The 19,080-nt window shown below is 37.2% G+C and overlaps 1 protein-coding gene across 2 annotated transcripts; it reads left to right on the top strand.

The window, feature by feature from the left end:
• Nucleotides 1-1,553: 1,553 nt before the first annotated feature.
• On the top strand, nucleotides 1,554-15,615 carry LOC143884705 (Tetratricopeptide repeat (TPR)-like superfamily protein). 2 transcript variants are annotated; one of them, XM_077388435.1, is made up of 8 exons: nucleotides 1,554-1,715; nucleotides 5,476-5,675; nucleotides 8,038-8,270; nucleotides 10,843-11,092; nucleotides 11,306-11,451; nucleotides 11,570-11,775; nucleotides 13,907-14,031; nucleotides 14,913-15,615. In XM_077388435.1, coding segments are annotated over exons 1-8 (1,746 nt in total). In that variant the 5' UTR covers nucleotides 1,554-1,713; the 3' UTR covers nucleotides 15,497-15,615. The 2 variants fall into 2 exon arrangements, with proteins under 2 accessions (XP_077244550.1, XP_077244551.1); XM_077388436.1 differs by lacking the exon at nucleotides 5,476-5,675 and having other exon boundaries at nucleotides 1,566-1,715.
• The last annotated feature ends 3,465 nt before the right edge of the window (nucleotides 15,616-19,080 follow it).

Genomic DNA, 19,080 nt, shown 5'->3' with positions numbered 1-19,080 from the left:
AATCAACGTGGTTGATATTTTCTCCCTCCGCCCTTTACATATAAAGGGCGGCCACCACATAATTTCTCAGAAAAGATAGTGGAAATGTCATCTGGCTCATATTTCTCCATGCTCAATAGATCTTATCATGATCCGATATGATTTGACTAATCTCAGCACCAGGTCATTTCGCAAACGGGCTGTTGTTGCTGAGAAAGCAGCCACCTCACATGAATTAAATGCATAAGACAAAATCCGAGAATATGCCGGTCCTAGAAATGCCTTCTGCAATGGTCCCCAGCAAAATTTGTTTTCAATCCCCACACGGTGTGTGGATTGCGACGGTGAATACAGTTTCGCACTTGGTTAGTTGGCTCGATTGGGTGATCAAGTGTGATCTCTGACCGACCTACAAATGTGGGTTGGAGGTTCAGTTGGACACAAATTTATGAATTTTACTATAGTTTTAAATTCCGACCGAAATCGAAATCACACATACCCGAGACATTACATTTTTTTGGGTCTAAATTTTGCTTTTCCAAAATTTCATATGAAATTTAAGGAAATTCAACCAAAAAAATCTTGATTTTTTTAATTAAATAATATTTTCCAAATTTTCAACCGAAATTGAATTTCGGTAATTTCGATCGAAATTGTGGATTAAAAAAAATATTATTTTAAATTGTTTCGTCAGATTTCAGCCAAAATTATGGTCTCGGTGAGGACCGAAATGCAGTCCGAAACCAAAATTTGAAACCATGGGCCAACTCATCAAATCCAAAGAATCTCTAGCTACATTGTCCCCCTCATAGAGAGGGTAAAAATTTTTTTCTAAGAATAATATAACAAGATTTTTTTGATAAAATGTAACGAGATTATTTTGAATTACATACACTATGTTATACTTATATTCCCTTATCCGAAATATAGATGACTAGTTTCAGTCAAACGATATTAGTCCAATTATGTTTCTATAATAGGCATGAACTCACCATGTCCTATATACTTAACCCACTATTAGAATCCCCTAAAAGATGTCAGCAGACTTTGACAGCAGGTTAAACCATATGCAATGAGATGAGTTTGTGCCCCTTATCAAAACATGATTGTGCCCACATCATTTGCCTAATTTAGTGGCCAAAGGTTTAATTTTTCCAAAAAAATATGCCTGAAAATTCTCTAAATAATGCACCAATTTTTTTTTAACAAACATGTCCTTCACTCAATTATAAAATCACAAGTCTTGTTTAAAAATGATTAACATCTTCATATATGAGAATACGACAACAAAAACTTAGTGCAAGTATGTCAACACAAATAATATCTAGATTGTTTATTAATCATAATTCTCAATCATGTTTTGATAATTGCCCCAGTTCATCTTGTCTTTTATTATTTAAAGAGCTGTCAAAGGTTATTACAGATTTACAGTTCCCAAAAAGCTATCACGAGCCACTTAAAAAAGAAAAGACAATTTTAGTTTGTGCAATTATTAAACCATGGTTGTGCTGATATCAATCCACTTTTGATATAGGTAAAATCCCTTCAAACAGAAACCCACTTAGATGCTCTCTCTCTCTCTCGTTCTGTTTGTCTGTTCTCTTGCTTAAGATATGGCCAATATGCTGCTCTTACTATCTACACATACTGATTCTCTTCAGATATTTCCTTATCTTCCACATTCCTCACATACCCAACTGGATTTCCAAGGGAATCCGTTCCTCCTCCCTATCCATGTGAGGGCTCTCTCTCTCTCTCTCTCTCTCTCTCTCTCTCTCTCTCAATTCCAAACATCTGTGAATTTCTGTTATTTTAATAATTGCTTCTATTGAGTTTGCATGTTTCAACTTTCGAACGGCCATAATGTTTTACTATTCCTCTCTCTTCTCTTGCATATTTTCTCGTTTTCATATCATACTGAAGATTTACAAAGTGGGTTGTCACCAAACTAAGAATTTACTGTATTTGAAGTGGATTGGGATATTCCTCAGCATAATTTCTCCTCTTTTTTTTCTTCTAAATTCTATTTTTGAGTGGCGTGGTTGGGGAAATTCCTACATGTTACATCATTTTTGTTTGTTGTCTTTTTTTTTAAATTTCTGAATTTGATTCTGGCAATGTTGTTGGGGATTCACTATGATTATTTTGTTCTGTTTAAGTCATATGGTACGCTAATTAGATATTTGAAATTGGGTCATTATAAAACCACTAGTCCTTCAAGTTTTCTATGTCTTAAACTTTTGAAATAGAGTGGTTGAAAGATATGAAGATTCTGACATATAAGATCTTCTTTTCGACTTTTCTCAATTCTATTTTTGTAATGCGGTCGGGGGTTACTGTAATTTCTTTATTTCATTGGTGGTTTATGTGGCACACTTATGATTTTTAAATGGGTCCATATCCGAAATAATATAATGTGGTTGGGGAGATTACTCCATATAAGACCTATCCTTTTTCCTTCTTTTTTTTTTTTGAATTTTTTTTTGGTAATGTGGTTGGGGAATTAGTGTGATTTCTTTCTTCAGTTTCTGATTTTCTGTTATAATAATATGATCTTCAAAATGAGTTCATAGTTATGAAATCTATGAGTTTTCCAATTTCCTAAGCTTAATTTGATAACATGTTCTGGGAGGTTTGGAGCTTAATTCCCACATAAAAAAAAATCATTTTTGGTGTTTTTTTTCTTTGAATTTGGTTTAGGAAATGTGGTCGAGGAGTTACCTTGATATGTTTCTTTTCTTGCTTTTTTTTTTCTGTGTGTATTAATAAGACGCTGGAAATGGTTTCATAGTAGAATTACAAGATGTTTTACTTTTCCATCCTTTTTGGAGCTTAATGTAACAATGTAACAAAATGGTTGGGGACTGAGGTCACAGTTAATGGGGAAAATGTGTAAGTTGTTAGTTAATATAGCCCTAAGAAAGAATACATGAAATCTCACAAAAAACACAGAAATTAGAGAAAATCTGATGAAAATACCACAATTTTTTTGTACAGCCTCTAGAAGCACTAGAAGCAAAATTGCATGAAAGTTTCGACTTGCATAACTTTCAATCAATCATTGAACAATGGAAAATGAAGTGAAGGTGAACAGGAGAGAGATTCCGCGAAGAGCCCCAAAGTTTGATTTAGGCTGCCTCCATTGATGTATAATATTTATGGTTTACATACTTTACATGGTGGGCCACCGTATTACAATTTATATTCCTCCATGTTCCCCTGTAAGCTGACCATCCATTTTTCTTATGGACAGCTTGTATTTCAAAAATCTGTCCTTCTTAGATCAAGGTCTTTGAGAAAATGTCAGCAATTTGATCATTGATTCGGATAAATCTTCCTTCAATTTTCTCTCTTCAATCTTCCCTCTAACAAGGTGGTGATCAACTCGAATATGTTTCATTCGGCCATGAAGAACACATTAGAAGATATAGGCAAGGCGCTTTGGTTGTCACAGTATAGGTTTGTAGGCCGCAACAATTGTTCCAATGAATGAATGGCTATGTTTCTTATCCATGAAATCTCAGTTGTGAGAGCCGCCATCACCTTGGCCCTGTATTCTGCTCCAGTGCTGGATATTGCGACAATCTTTTGCTTACAACTACGCTATTACACTAAATGTTTTCCAACAAAGATGCAATATCCAGTAGTCGATCTAAGCGTGGTCGAATCTCCCACCCAATCTTCATCAGAGAATGCAATCGTAAGGGATGGATTGATGACAGTTAGATTATTTTTGTTTTACTTATAAATCACTATGGGTACCCTTAATGCAGCGAGGAATCCTTTTAACAACTTCCATATGTTCTGTATATGAGTTGTGCATGAATTGAAATACTTGATTCACATGACTATATTGAATTGAACTTGTTTGATACTTTCATATCCTGTCTGTATGTTTCCTTTGAGTATAATATTATTGACATAGAGTAATGGAATGGTGATATGATGTCCTTTTCTCCGAATAAAAACTGAATAGTTGGTTGCATAGTGAATGAAGGGGTGATTCTTCATAACTAAACAAAATCTAACAAACCATGTTCGTGAAGCCTGCTTGAAGCCATATATTGCTCTTTCTAGCTTACATACCATTCTATAGAGGGGACCCTTTGTAAAATCCAAGGGGTCATTACCATTCTCAACTCAACTCAACTAAGCCTTTGTCCCAAACTAGTTGGGGTCGGCTAATGAATCGTTTAGAAAATTTTCATGAAGAGGGTGAAAGAATCTACCCGGCAAGGGGTCGTTACCATTCAAACAAAAATAAAAAATCCAAGGGATTGTTCCATATAAACTTCATTCAACTCTCCACGCAAGAATACATGTTTACATCAACTTGATCTCAGCCAAATATGATCACGTTGGATAAAAAAATTCACACAATTCCCATTTTGATGATTGGACTGCATCTTTCATTGTAATCCAATCCATACTCTTGGTTAAATCCTTTTACAACCAGCCCTAGCCTTGAGTCTGTCCACACCACCAGCCTGTTTGATACATAGTTTTAAAAATCCCCTACGTCTGCTTCTACTCCCCCGAGTCGACTCTCGTTTACCTTGGCTGCGTTTTGCGTTGCGCTACATCCTCGTTCCGCGCTCTGCCTACAGAGTCAATAAAAACGCCTTTGACTCTCTCGAATTATGAGCGCGTCAACCGAGTACTTAGCTGCATCAACCGAGTACTCAACCGTGTCGTGCTGAGTCAACTAGGATTTTCTTCTGCCGTGTTCCGTACTGCATTTGCATTTTTAAACACTGAACTGATCTGAACATAAATTGGGTTTCTAGAGGCAAAAAAATAGCTAGATTTTTCAATTATCTAATTGGAATATTCTTAGCTTTTAAAAACCCAAGGTGCAGGTGTAACTGGACCAGAATGTCGATCAAGTTGAGCCAACTTGTTGATTTTTTTAGAGCTTGAACATAATTTTCAAAGGCACCCACAGGGGAATTTATCCTGGAAGCGGAATAACTACCGTAACTCAGACAGCTACCAAGAACCATCTCTTGTAAACATATAAAATCAGTCCTGCTTGGAGACTTCTTACTGCAACCTGCTAGTGATTATTTCCATCTAGTTGTTTCAAGCTGAAAATGATAAAAATACAGTTTGGATGGGTTGAAGAGGTTCTTCTGAACGAGAGTGAATAAATTGGAACCACTTTCCAACCGCAAGCCCATGTCCCAAGAAGAAAATCATTTGGTTAGTCCGTACTTAGAAATATCTTCTCTCCTTAAATTGTGTTTTGACCTCAATGAAAATGGAAGTGAAAGAAAGAAAGAGAACAGAACAATTTGTACATGACAGAGCACTTAGCTTAATTCTGTTGAACGCTTAATGTTTCTTAGTTACAGACTCCTTAGAAAGATGGATTATTACTGTCCTAAACGTTACATTTCACTGTGGTTTTGATCCTTATTTATGGACATCAGTAACTTAAAGTGGGAGTTAAACTCGAGGATTCAACTCATATTGTCAACTTTACAATGTTTGTAGGTTGGTGTTAAAATCTGCATTACAACATCACTTTCTAGACTCAAGATGCAGATGCGTTCTTTTTGGTTGTGAGAACAGTTTTAGTGGCAGATCCAAGAATTCTCGTGGTACTGTTGAGAAGGGCAATCGTGAGAGCGTTTTTCTTGACAAACGTGGGACTTTGAGAAGCTTTGATAGCAAAAGGCTGTCAAGGAAAAAGGGTAATAGTTGCTCACATGTTTTATTTTACCAGTTTTCTTTTTCTGTTCGAACTGAATCTCTCATTTTATGTATGGTATTCTATCTCAACATGAGTGGAATACAACAAAAAGGGAAACAGTTTGGGATAATTCACTAGATATTAATATGCATCAATTTTACATGTTTATACTTCTATTTGGTAGGTAAGCTGGGATTGAACCTCCGAACTCTAGGTTGAAGAATAAAGCCTTGAGCTTTGAGCTAGAAGCTCAATCCCTAGATGTTTATACTTATATATATGTGCAAACCTAGGGTTCACCGGTCATTTGCTAGTAACTTCAGGAGCATAGATAGGTTCTAACTTCAATAAAACAACAATATACATCCTCATAACAAAATAAATAAGAAGTTGTAATAAAATGACGACTAGGTTTCACAAAGATTTAAAACCTTAGTATTATTTCACCGATAGAAATTTATCCAAGGGAATTCCATGCAATAAGTTATGAATCAAGGAAATCAAGGTTATTAATCAAGAAAATCAGATCCCTGATCAGGTCTATTAAACACATTAATTATATAAAAGAAACTATCTAACTATGGCCAAACGAAGCTAGGATGGATTTTGGTTAGTGACAAGGGTATGTGTGAGCCAATAGTTAAAGATAATAAATAAGGGCAGGTTAGGACAGATAAAGTGATAGGGCGGTATACGGGCTAAAAGTGGTGATGCACGTAGGTTCATGAAAGAAATATGTTGGATCTATACTTGTGATTTCGTACTGTGCCTCAGGTGTCATTCTGCTGCAGGTGGTCTCCAAGAGGGAGAAGAGATAGCTAGAATAGAGATGAAAATGAATTTATCTCAGACAACAAGTAGTGATGAAGGAAAGATAAAGTTCAAGATCCAGAAAAGATGAGAAGATCAGATCTCGAAGGGATCAAGATAAATAAAAGATCAAGATCAAGATCTAGAAAAAATTAAGATCAAGAAAAGGGTAATGAAGATCTGGAGGGGAGGAGAAAAAGGGGAAAAAGGGAAGCAGTTTATAAACCCAATTAGGAAGGGGAAGAGGGAAGGGGAGAAAAAGAGGGAAAAAGAAATGGGAATACAAAGAATAAGTTAAAGAAGCAAGAGAAGGCTTGGGAGGGAAGGGTGGATGATGAGATGGATGGTGGAAGGTGAGGGGAGAAGGTGTAGTAGAAGAGGCGAGGAGAGAAGAAGTGAGGAGAGGGGGGCGGGGAAGTTTCTTCACAGTTTCCAAAACTAGACCTCTTTTAGATGGGTGTTCAGGATGGAAGGGATTGAGTTATTTTAGTGGTATGATCCTATATTTGACCAACAGGTTATAAGAAAATGCATTAAAAGTGCTTTAAGTGGGGTTTTTTAGGGCTTTAGCCAATAGGAAATAAGGGTTTAGCCAATTGGAAATAAGTGGGCCGGTCTAAAAGGCTATAAAAGATGGGTTTAAAAGGATAAGTGGGCTATGGAAAAGGGGGTAAGGTGGGCCATAGGATGATGTCAACATCCCCCATATCTAATCTAAATAAAATGATGTGGATGACCCCCATTTCGACCACCATTTTGAAAGGAAATTTAACAGCCCCTATTTTCCACAAGAGAAGTGCCACCTCATATGAATTAAATTAAAGCTATTGATACTGGCACTACCGTGTTTTGGTAGAGGGATGAACTCACCTTGTCTTTTCTTGTTTTAATTGGCTGCTGAGAGTTTTTTGGGAATTGTAATAGCCTTTGGCAGCTCTTAAATAATAAAAGACAAAGTGAATTCGTCTTATTATCAAAACATGGTAGTGGGAGTATCACTAGCCTTAAATGAATAAGATAAATTCAGCTGCGAGGTGCTCCCCTCTAAAAAAAGAGGGGTCAGGAAATGGGTCTGTGTAAAATTGCCAGGACAACACACACACACACACTCACTCACACACACACACACACGTCCAACTTTCAATTGTACTAGTTGATCCATCTTGACCAAGTTGATGCTGAGTTGTTTTTGCTTCAAGAAAGTTTTCAGATGGTACTCATTGCCAAGTACTCAGATGTAGTCAATGTGGGCTAATGAGCTGAGCTATCTAGTTTTCACCATTCTAGATGCACTATCAGTAAAAAGAAATTACTAATCATGTCAGAACACATTATTTTAACTATACAAAGTCCTTTGAGAAAGCAGAAGTCCACTCTTTAGATATATTCTTGGTAACTTATTCACATACACACATGCATGTATATATCCTGTATTTTTACAAATTTAAGCAAGTTGCATTCTCTCGTCTTTCAAACCTTGCTGATGGCATTATTCAACTGTTATCCATATGAAGAACCTTGCTGATTATTCTTTAGTATGTTTCTATGTGCAGGTGGTTCTTTAAGGGGACGGGGATGGAAATATGGGTCTGGATTTGTAGATGGCATTTTCCCTGTATTGAGCCCTATGGCTCAGCAACTTTTGAAATTTGTTCAGAAGGAAAAGGATGTCAACATAATTTGGGCGGCACTTGACACTCTCGCTCCTACTCACACCACTTGGGACGACCTCATTAATGTAGCTGTTCAACTTCGTCTCAACAAACAATGGGATCCAATTGTGTCAGTAAGACAACCTTTCAACTTTTATGTCCCTGTCATTAGTTTCTCAATTTGTGCCATAATGCTGTGCTGTCTTGGTTATCCATACATGTTGATATCCCTTCATACCTCTGTGAGCACCTATGTGAACTTGGGGTTATATACTGAATTCCTGATACCATCCAGTTGCCATTAGATTAAACAAAAGAGAAAATTGAAATAGGCACTACTCCATTATTTCCTATGAATTGGTTATCCTACTAGACATGTTCCACCAATCTTTATTGCGAGCAATGTTGGGTGAATAAAAGACTCAACAAGGATCGGAGCATAATCTTGCAGTGACCTCTTTATTGATGCTGTTAGAGTAGTGAAAATTTGGACTTATCGATCTTCTGTATTTTTGTCGGATTTTATGTTAATAAAATACTTAATATTATTACTTTGTAATTGAAATATTTTTTTTTCTATTTATTAGCTCAACTTGTTCCAATCTCAGTTGCTCAATAGTTATTGGGGATTTCTGGAATTTTGGGAATTTCATCTTATCATTCATCCGAATGCATGATGCTGCCTTCCTATCTCTATAACATTCACTCAATTTCATTTTCCATGAAATGGATTTATTTGCACTGATTGTAGGCCTCAATTCAGCCAGGGATATTCTAATGAATCAAGTGGACCGACAGGAAAAAAATGATACACAAAAAACTAACCTAAGAAATGGGTCTCAATTTTACCATATAAAAGTTCAAGCGTCAGGAGACCAAGTGGAAAATGTGGACTCCCAATTGGAATTGGAATTTCATAGGATGTAGAAGTAATAAAGGAAGTTAAGATCTAATAGATGCATTGTACAGCATCTAGACCCTCGTTATCCTACTTATGTTGGCTACTAGTACTTCTCTGACTGTATTTATTCCATACCTAATCTATGCTTACATCTTTTTTTTCTTTTCAACTGTGAACCAATTTTAGCTCAAACCTTGACAACATTTCACATTGTGCACAATCGATAATTTCTTGGCTGCATTCTCTCCTAATGTTCATCAAGAAGAAATCCTACAATCCTACTTCTGGTTTTTTGACTTGCAATTAGCATGTGGTTTCTATGAATCATTGGGTATGGGCTATTGGCATAGCTTCCTATCTCATATTTGAGTAGTTATATTTAAATTGTAAGAATAGATGAACGATTTTATTTATACTTAAGAATTGCATGGATGAATGATTTGATTTATGCTAAAGAATTGCATGGTGTTATTATTCCTCATTATTAACTAATAATTCCATAGATATATATCATTGATGTTATATTTGTCTTTTGAAACTCAGCCATATTTAGAATTTTTAATCATACCTGTACCTAGGTAACATAGGTCATAGGACATTGAGAAGACAAATCAAATGAGCTTCAGAATGAGATGCAGGCTAGGGAGACTGAGCAGAAGCAGTTTTACAATTCAGACATAGATAGATCAGAACTATCTGATAAATGCACAAATGATTAACCTAGGCATTGTGGCTTAGAAAAAAAAAATAGAGGTAATGCTACATTGTCAAAAGCTGTAAGAAACTCAGCTAGATTTGGGTCCTGAGAGTTGCTGAAACCACTTTTACTTACACTGAATTCACTTTCTTCCTGGATAATCTCATTAAGAATTTAAAAACTGACCTCTTTCATTGTTATTCATTTTTTGTTTTAGTTTCAGTCATATGTTTGTTTTTAAATCTTTAGCTTGCTAGACAAATGAGGAAGTATTATCTCTGCGATAAGACAGTTCCCAGTAAAAAATGATCCTGCGTAACTTTTGGAACAACTTACGGATCATTCCATCACCCAGGGATTTGTTATTTAAAGCTATGAATCTGTCATCATTTCTTAAGTTAAAATGTTTTCTCTAAATGTTTATTTGTTATAAATTTAATAAAAAAATTCATAAAAGTTGAGAGCACCCCCTGCCCCCTGCATCAATAACTCTGATCTGGTACTTGCAAGATCCAACTTTTGGAACCCTCCTTTCTAAATTTCTATGCACCCAAATGAGTCTTGTTTGGGTCTTATCATACACACATATAAGTTCAGTCACCAGTAAGGCATTGACTAAATTATTTCATGAATCTTATTTAAAGTGATATAATCTTTTTTTTTTTCTTTTTTCAGTTGATTAGAGATCTTTGTAAATGGAAAACAAGATAAACTCCCAGCTCATAGACCGAGATGGTCCCGAGCAACACAACAGATATCCAAAAGAGAAAGAATGACAGTAACTCCCTAATGACAGAGAGTCCCAGATGAGAGATGACTGTTGGACATTTCTGTTGAAAATACTAGGTTAGTGATGAAGGGCCTGTAGTACTTGCTTGTGGGATTCCTTTAAAGCGTAAAGATATGAATGAACTGCCACCCTATCGGCTGAATAACTGGGAAGCACATCTGACCCTCCCATATAACATCTGTGCCCGGATAGTCCTATACTCCTATAAACAGAAGGAAATTTTAGTCATGGATTTATTAATTATACCTTGTTCTTCGTTATATTTCAGACTAGCTAGAAATCAGTTTCTTTGTGACATTTCAAACATTTTTGTTCCAGATCTTTGAGTGGGTATTGGTGAAGAGCTCTTTCCAGCCTGATGTCATCTGCTACAATTTACTCATTGATGCCTATGGCCAGAAGTCCCAGCATAATAAGGCAGAATCAATTTACTTAAAAATTTTAGAAACCCGATGCGTCCCTACCGAAGATACATATGCCCTTCTTTTACGGGCCTATTGCAAATCAGGATTGCTAGAGAAAGCAGAGGCTGTCCTTGCTGAGATGCGAAAACACAACGTTCCACCAAGTATGTATGTTTGTTATCTTAAAAACCTTTTAAGATTGGTTTGGAACAGTATTTTATGGTTGAGGGAAAGGTATTTTATTGTTGAAGGAATGGTTGCAATCGGAGACACTTGATTTTTTGTCTTTAGGTTATAACTTGCACTCTTTTTTCACTTACAAAACATTTTGAACTTCATTATATGAACTTTTCGACATGGGCCTCAATTCTACTCAGGTACGATTGTATACACTGCTTACATTGATGGATTAATGAAGGGAAGAAACACTAAGAAAGCTGTGGAGATTTTTCAGAAGATGAAGAAAGATCGGTGTCAGCCATCAACTGACACATATACAATGTTGATCAATTTATACGGAAAGGTGTACTATTTGCTTTTACTTAGCATGCTTTCTTTGTCACTAACCCAGCCCTCTGAACTTCATAAATTTGAATTTGTTTCTTTAGTATTGCTTCACCGTTTTACCATCTCAATTTCAGGAAAATCAATCCTATATGGCCCTAAAGATATTTAATGAAATGAAAACCGGAAAATGCAAGCCAAATATCTGCACCTACACGGCTCTGATCAATGCATTTGCAAGGGATGGACTTTGTGAGAAAGCAGAAGAAGTATTTGAAGAGTTGCAGGATGCTGGGCATGAGCCTGATGTGTATGCTTATAATGCCCTCATGGAAGCTTACAGGTTACCTTTCATATCGTGATGCTCTTATGAAGAAATTATGGTTTTGAACAGTGTGGGCAGTGATGCTCCAAACTTCTGATTGAAGATGAGTAGCAAGACAAAAATAAAGAGGTCAAGAACAGATCTCATGAAAAGCCCCCCTCCCCAAACACACACACACACACACAGGCTACTGATATTCACACTACCATGTTTTGATAATAGGGCTAACTCACCTTCTCTTTTATTATTTAACTATCTATCAAAGGCTATTACAATTCCCAAGAAGCTCTTAGCAGACAAAGTGAGTTCTCCTTATTATCAAAACATGGTAGGGCAAACATCAGTAGCCAGTGTGTGTGTGTGCGAGCACGCATGTGTTTTATGCTTGAAATACTGAACCTTACTAAGACAACAAATTACAAGTTTGCCACACTCTTATAATCGTTCACACTCCCCCGCAAGCTGATCATGGGTTTGTTGCATGGACAGCTTGTGACTCCAGAACTTATGTCTCTCCTTGGTCAAGCTTCTTGTAAAAATGATAGAAATTTGATCATTTGTACTTTTGAACCTTAAAATTCTTTATCTTCAATGTTCTTTCAACTGATATGGTGATCTACCTAAATGGCTAAATATGTTCTCCTCGGTCATGAAGAACTGGATTGGAAGAGATGGCCCATGCACTTTGGTTGTCTTATTGTAGGAAAGTAGGTCATATCGTCCCAATGTCTTGACTTTGTGTCTCATCAATGTAAATTCAGCGGTAACAGCTTCTATTGCTCTGTACTCGTGCTTCGGCACTGGATCTCGCTATAGTCTTCTGTTTCCGACTATTCCATGACACTAAGGGGCCGTTTGGATATGCGGATTTTAGAATCCGGGATTTCTTCAAAATTGTAGCTAAGAGACAAGAGAAGAAGCGGACCAGCCGTCGTTTTTGACTCATTTTTTACTTCTCGCCCTTCTTTCCGTCAGCAAGAGAGTAGCAGATTCTCCCATATTTCCAGGTTTTAGAAATCTTAGAATGCGTAAGATTTCTAAAACCTGAATTTCTCACTTAAAATCCTGTCAGGACAGCATACAGCATCTTGATCATGAACCCTCTTTTACACTGTTTTCAAACTAAAAACCTGGATTCTAAAATCTGTGTATCCAGGGGCCGTTTGGATACGTGGATTTTAGAATCCAGGTTTTAAGTTTGAAACTGCTGCATGCTGTCCTGGCAGCGTTTCTTGGATTTTAAGTAAGAAAACCAGGGTTTAGAAATCTCTCCCGCATCCTACGATTTCTAAAACCTGGAAACATGGGACGATCGCCAGCTCTCTTGCTGTCAGAAAGAAGGGCTAGAAATCAGAAAACGACAGCTGCTCTATTTCTTCTCGTCTCCAAACTATAATTTTGAGGAAATCCAGGATTCTAAAATACGCGTATTTTAGAATCCTGGTTTTTAGTTTGAAAACAGTGTAAAAGAGGGTATGAATCAAGCTGCTGGATGCTGCCCTGGCAGCGTTTCTTGGATTTTAAGCAAGAAAATCAAGTTTTAAAAATCTCTCCTACATTCTTTGATTTCTAAAACCTGGAAATATGGGAGGATCTGCTACTCTCTTGCTGATGGAAAGAAGGGAGAGAAGTCAAAAACGACGGCTGGTTCTCTTCTTCTCTTGTCTCTAACCCTCTTTTACACTGTTTTCAAAGTAAAAACCTGGATTCTAAAATCCGCGTACCCAAATGGCCCCTAAATGTCTTCCAATAGATAAGCAGCATCCATCAACCAACCTCTTGGTGATCGAATCTCCTGCGCAATCTGCACCAGAAAAATGTAATTTTGAGTAATGATGTCATTTAGATTTTAGAGTACCCTTGATATAGCATAGCATTCTTTTCGGAGCCTCCACATGTTATGCACACAGTTTGTGTATGAATTGACTGATTCATGGCTTATGCAATATCCGTCCTAGTAAAGGTGGGACGTTGTAAAAGATTAGGAGGGCAAAATAGTGAGTCTAAACAGACCTCACAAAAAAGCTCATAACAATTTACTGGGCTGCACGTCATTATTTGGTATATTGCATTACATGATACACCTTACTAAGTAAATTACAATTGTGCCTCACTCTAATAGTCATTTACAACTTCCTCCATTTAACAGTCGTGCAGGCTTTGCATATGGATCTGCTGAGATATTCTCCCTTATGCAGCACATGGGATGTGAACCAGATAGGGCTTCATATAACATTATGGTAGATGCATATGGGAGAGCTGGTCTTCATGAGGGTAAATTAATTTTATTGACATTCTTTTATAGTTAATAGCTCTCTCTTTTGTATCAACTCATGAAGTGCTCATTATAGGAATGAATCTATCGGTGGCATGACAAGCTAAGATTTAGGCAAGAAAAACTAATCAAACAATTTTTTGTGTGACATTCTAGTGTCAGATAAAGAAACCCCAATGTTCCCTCAAGTTTAAATATGAAATTAAGGGAAAAAGTAGAAAAAGAGGACTTCCCTATTTACAATGGTAGGTAGAGATCAGGATTTGCATGACTTCAATAATAAAAAATGCATCAAGGAAGATAGAAAATCTGATAATGGATTAAGAGCAGAGAGACCTTATATGTATGAATGAAAAGGACACATGTGCACTAGGCTGCATACTTTAGCTGCCTGGGGATTGTGAGTAATTGTTGAATTCAAAGTTAGGAGAAAGGGCTTCGTCATGGAAGGATTTTTCAGGCTTGCTGGTTTGCTAGCTGACTATTGGAGAGGGACGAAATATGGTTGCATTTCCTCAAGTCCTGTATGGTTGGTTGTGGCCTTTTCTGATTCACAATGTCCATTCCTGTAATAATACCATGACAAATCTGCATTATGGAGTGCATCTAGACGGTTATCTTGATGGAAGTTATTATGAAATCAAATATTGAATTCAACATGATTTAACAGACTCAAAAACTGTAAAGCATTTGATAGAATTGCCCAGACCTCCAAACCATTTTTCCATAAATTAAATGCCTGTAATATTTGTATATTGAGACTTCATATCCACTTTTCATTTTCCAGAACTTCCTTTTTCTTCCTTGTTAATATTTGTTTTAAGCAATTATTAATCTTTTTATTCGTTATCTAGATTTGTCTTGTATTTGAGTTTTACAGATGCGCTGGCCATGTTTGAGGAATTAAAACGAAAGGGGATGACTCCAACTATGAAGTCACATGTACTACTGTTATCAGCCTACTCGAAAAATGGAAACATTGCAAAATGTGAAGAAATTGTGGGACAGATGCACAAGTCAGGAATTAAACCAGACACATTTGTTCTGAACTGCATGCTTAACGCATATGGCCGTATAGGCCACTTTAAGAAAATGGAAGAGATCCTAAGTTCAATGGAGAATGGCCCATATGAAACTGATATCAGCACCTACAATATTTTGATAAATATATATGGTCGAACAGGTTTTTGTGACAGAATGGAAGAGCTATTTCAATCGCTTCCTGGAAAAAATCTAGAGCCTGATGTGGTGACATGGACTTCTAGACTCGGCGCTTATTCTAGAAAGAAACAGTATAAGAAATGTGTAGAAATCTTTGAAGAAATGGTCGATGCCGGTTGTTATCCAGATGGGGGAACTGCCAAAGTTCTTCTATCAGCATGTTCAAATGAAGATCAGATCGAACAGGTTACTACTGTGGTTAGAACAATGCACAAAGAGACAAGGACAGTGTTTACTATCTGATTCTACAATTCTTCTTGCTATCATTCCAACAGATAAATGCATTTTACATTTTTGATTTATATCATTCCTCTTTTGTTGCGTAAAAAGGTATTCATAATCAAATTTATTGTTATTTGATGCATTTGAGGGTGGTAAAGGTATATGTGAAACACTAATGGCTCACTCCATAGAAAATGCTACCTCACCCATTTTACCATTACTCTGGCATGTGATTGGGACTTCTGATTTGGTGAAAAACGACCTGACTGGTGCATTTGGTATGGAGATAACAATCCATGGATAAGCTTCTCTTGAAATTTTGTCATCTTTTTTTTTTTTTTTTGGAAAGGTGTTGTTATGTTCTTGGATAATCTTATACATATATATTATCTTCTCTCTTGTTTATTGTTGTTGGTGTAACCCTACAAAGCCTAGTTTTAAAGCTTTGAACAAACAAAACTTGTGTGCTTTCAAGAGTTTAAAACTATTGTTCTCAACTGTACTCTTTGTATTGGGTGTGCAAAAGTTTAGTCCCACATTGTTTGGAGAGAACTTTCAACACTTAGAAGTGAATGTTATTTTCTAAGTGGTCGAAAGGAGAGTGTCATTGGGCAATTCTATATTGGGATGGCTTTGGCCATAAAATGGGGTCGGGTTTGGATCGATTCCAATTCAATTTTTTAGCAAAACTTCAACCTGACTCTACCAAAGTTACAAACCTATAATTTCATTTTGTTTTTAACTTTATCATCAGTTTTGGGTTGCACCAAAAGAAAAGGACGAGTTTGGATCGGGTTGGGTTTTGCCTAAGGCCTCGAGCCTAACCTAATCCGAAATTAAATTCGGTGGCTTTTCCTAACCTTAAACCAGCCCAAACTGAGGAAATGCCAACCCGAGAGAGAGAAGCAAATGTTGGGTTTACGACTTTAGTGATGAAATCATTATCTTTCAGGAGAATTTATATGATAAAAGGCTTTATGAACAAGTACTCAGCATCCCATCCTTGATATTTGACCCAAAATCAGCTCACTTTTTGAGGAGCTGCTGTTGGATCAAATCTCAAGGGTTACCCCCTTATCGTACCAGTGTTGTATCCCCTTTCAATGATGCCCTCTGTTTTGTAGAATTTTATGAGATCTAATAATTAATACTCCATAAATTTATATCCTCTTAAACCAATATTAATCTAATGCTAAAAATTTATACTCTCTTGTTTCAAAATACTCTCATGCCTTTTATCGCAGGGTTTTTGTATTAAATATTAGGAAACATTGTTCAAACTTTCATTTAGGCTCAAACAATGGGTTCGTAGATGAGGAAAAAATTGGGCGATGGCTGGTTGAAGTTTGGTTTAAAAGGGAGATACGGCTGACGTTTGGGGCTGATAAGGTGGGGCTTTGGGGATGCAACTGATTATCAAAGAGGATATCGCTGAAGTTCCTGAAACTCAGGCTGGGAACGGGGAAAATCGTAGTTGCTGGAGGAAGACAGAGGTGGAGAAGAGGAGGAGAAGGAGTGGGAAAGAAAAAGAGGGTGGGGGAGGGGAGAGAACATTAAGAAAGTACTGTAGTCAATATTATTCGGGATTTGCTGGCGTCCATCCGAGATGGTGTGGGAAGAAGACAAATAAGAAAGAACTGTAATCAATATTCGGGATTTGCTAGCGTCCATCGCAGATGGTCTGTTGCATGTCAGACTAGCCACACAGGCTCACTTTACATCAGCTTTTGTCTTCATTCATGAGGTGGCTTATCTGACATGCAACAGACCGTCTGCGATGGACGCTAGCAAATCCCATATTATTCACCAATAACTAAAAGGCAGTGATAAATCGACCTCTAATATCTTAAATTTACTAGGGCTGCAACTCGAGCCGGGTTTTACCCGACCCGCATCGACCCGACCCGAAAATAGCCTGGGTTGGGTTCAGGTTTCATGGGTTTTGGGTCGAGCCGGGTTGAGCATTCAAAAGCCCGCATGAATCTCGGGTCGAGCCGGGTTTGAAGGGGCCCGACCCGACCCGACCCGAGTTACATAAGTTATAGTATGTACATTTTTTTCTATTGTTAGTTAAAAGTTAAAAGTGAAAAACCCACGCACCCACTATTATTGTATGTGAGTGTAATTTCTGTTTCTATGAGTTGAGTTGATTCAAGTGTTTGATTCAGCATTGTTTGATTGTAATTACAACATTGTTTGATTACAGCATTGTTTGAATCAAGTGTAATATGAGTGTAATGACATCATTGTTTGATTCAAGTGTAATGTGAGTGTAATTTCTGCTTCTATGAGTTGAGTTGCCTTGCCAAATAAGAATTTTCCTTAAAAAATTGCGTCAACGTGAAAAAACCCGACCCGACCCGAACCGACCCGAGATTTATCATGGGTAGGGCCGGGTTTGGGAATCGTGGGTTTTCCAAAAAAAAACCCGACCCGACCCGAGATATTTCTTGGGTAGGGCCGGGTTCTCCAAAACCCGACCCGCCCGACCCGAGTTGCAACCCTAAAATTTACCCCCATCTCTCTCTCTCTCTCATAATATCTTAAAAGCATGCTAATATTTATTTCATTGTTTTTTAACTTGTATGAAGCATTCATTGTGCAATAAATATAGGGTGATGATAAATAAATTCACACCCCCTATAGGATGATTCACACCTCTTTTAATGTGAATTGGCGTCAAATCCCGCTAAAGTCTGCCACAATTCAGGTTAAAAGGAGTGCGAATCATCCTAGGGGGTGCGAATTTATCATCTTCCTAAGTTTATAATATCGTATATTTCATTGCTCGGACGACAATCACTTGACAATTCACACTCTTATTTCTAATATTTATTATAAAAATCCTATGATATTATACAACATATAAAAACGTGTTTCTTAGAAATATATGTTCAAAATACATAGAAAATAATAATAGTAATAATAATAATAATAGGGAAATGTTATAAGCACTACTGTATTTTGATGAGAGCACTCCTCACTTTATTAAAAGTACGGTATGGCTGACACCACAGGAGGATCCAAACCGGATTAGTTAGGATCAACCTATGGAAATGATTTTTGGGGTACAACCTATTTAGGCTGGGGCCCATCTAATGGACGGTTTGGAAGTGCGGGCCATGGCGTACTTTGAATAAAGTGAGGAGTGCCCTCATCAAAATACAGTAGTGCTGATAACATTTCCCTAATAATAATAATAATAATAATGTTCAAAGACATACTATATGTAGGTACATAATTTATGAAGGTGGAATTCGTTGTTCAAATACATGCTATGGGAAATTTTCTTTATTCGGTGGAATTCACCGTGGACATCGCAACAGTTGTGGATTCCGGTGTGGCAGTGGCTGCTGCACCAATGACGCACAACTCACTAAAACATGGTGCACCCCACCTTTGGTTGATCTAGATCGTTCATATGATACACACCCCACGTTTGGTAGATCCAGATCGTTCATATGACACCCACAATGTTGGAACGATCACTAATGGCCCAGCTGGGTCCTACTAGATGGACGGCCTGGATCAACCAATAGATTCCAATTAGATCTAACCCCATTACCCCTTGTACGATGTTCACCCGAGCATGTGGTGAAGACAGG

The sequence above is a fragment of the Tasmannia lanceolata genome, unplaced genomic scaffold (assembly GCF_043159265.1).
Source record: "Tasmannia lanceolata isolate RefF3 unplaced genomic scaffold, GAP_Taslan_0.1 ptg000008l, whole genome shotgun sequence".
In the NCBI taxonomy this organism is placed as follows: domain Eukaryota; kingdom Viridiplantae; phylum Streptophyta; class Magnoliopsida; order Canellales; family Winteraceae; genus Tasmannia; species Tasmannia lanceolata.
The sequence above is the reverse complement of the archived record's forward strand: the minus strand, read 5'-3'. Positions and strand labels throughout refer to the sequence as shown.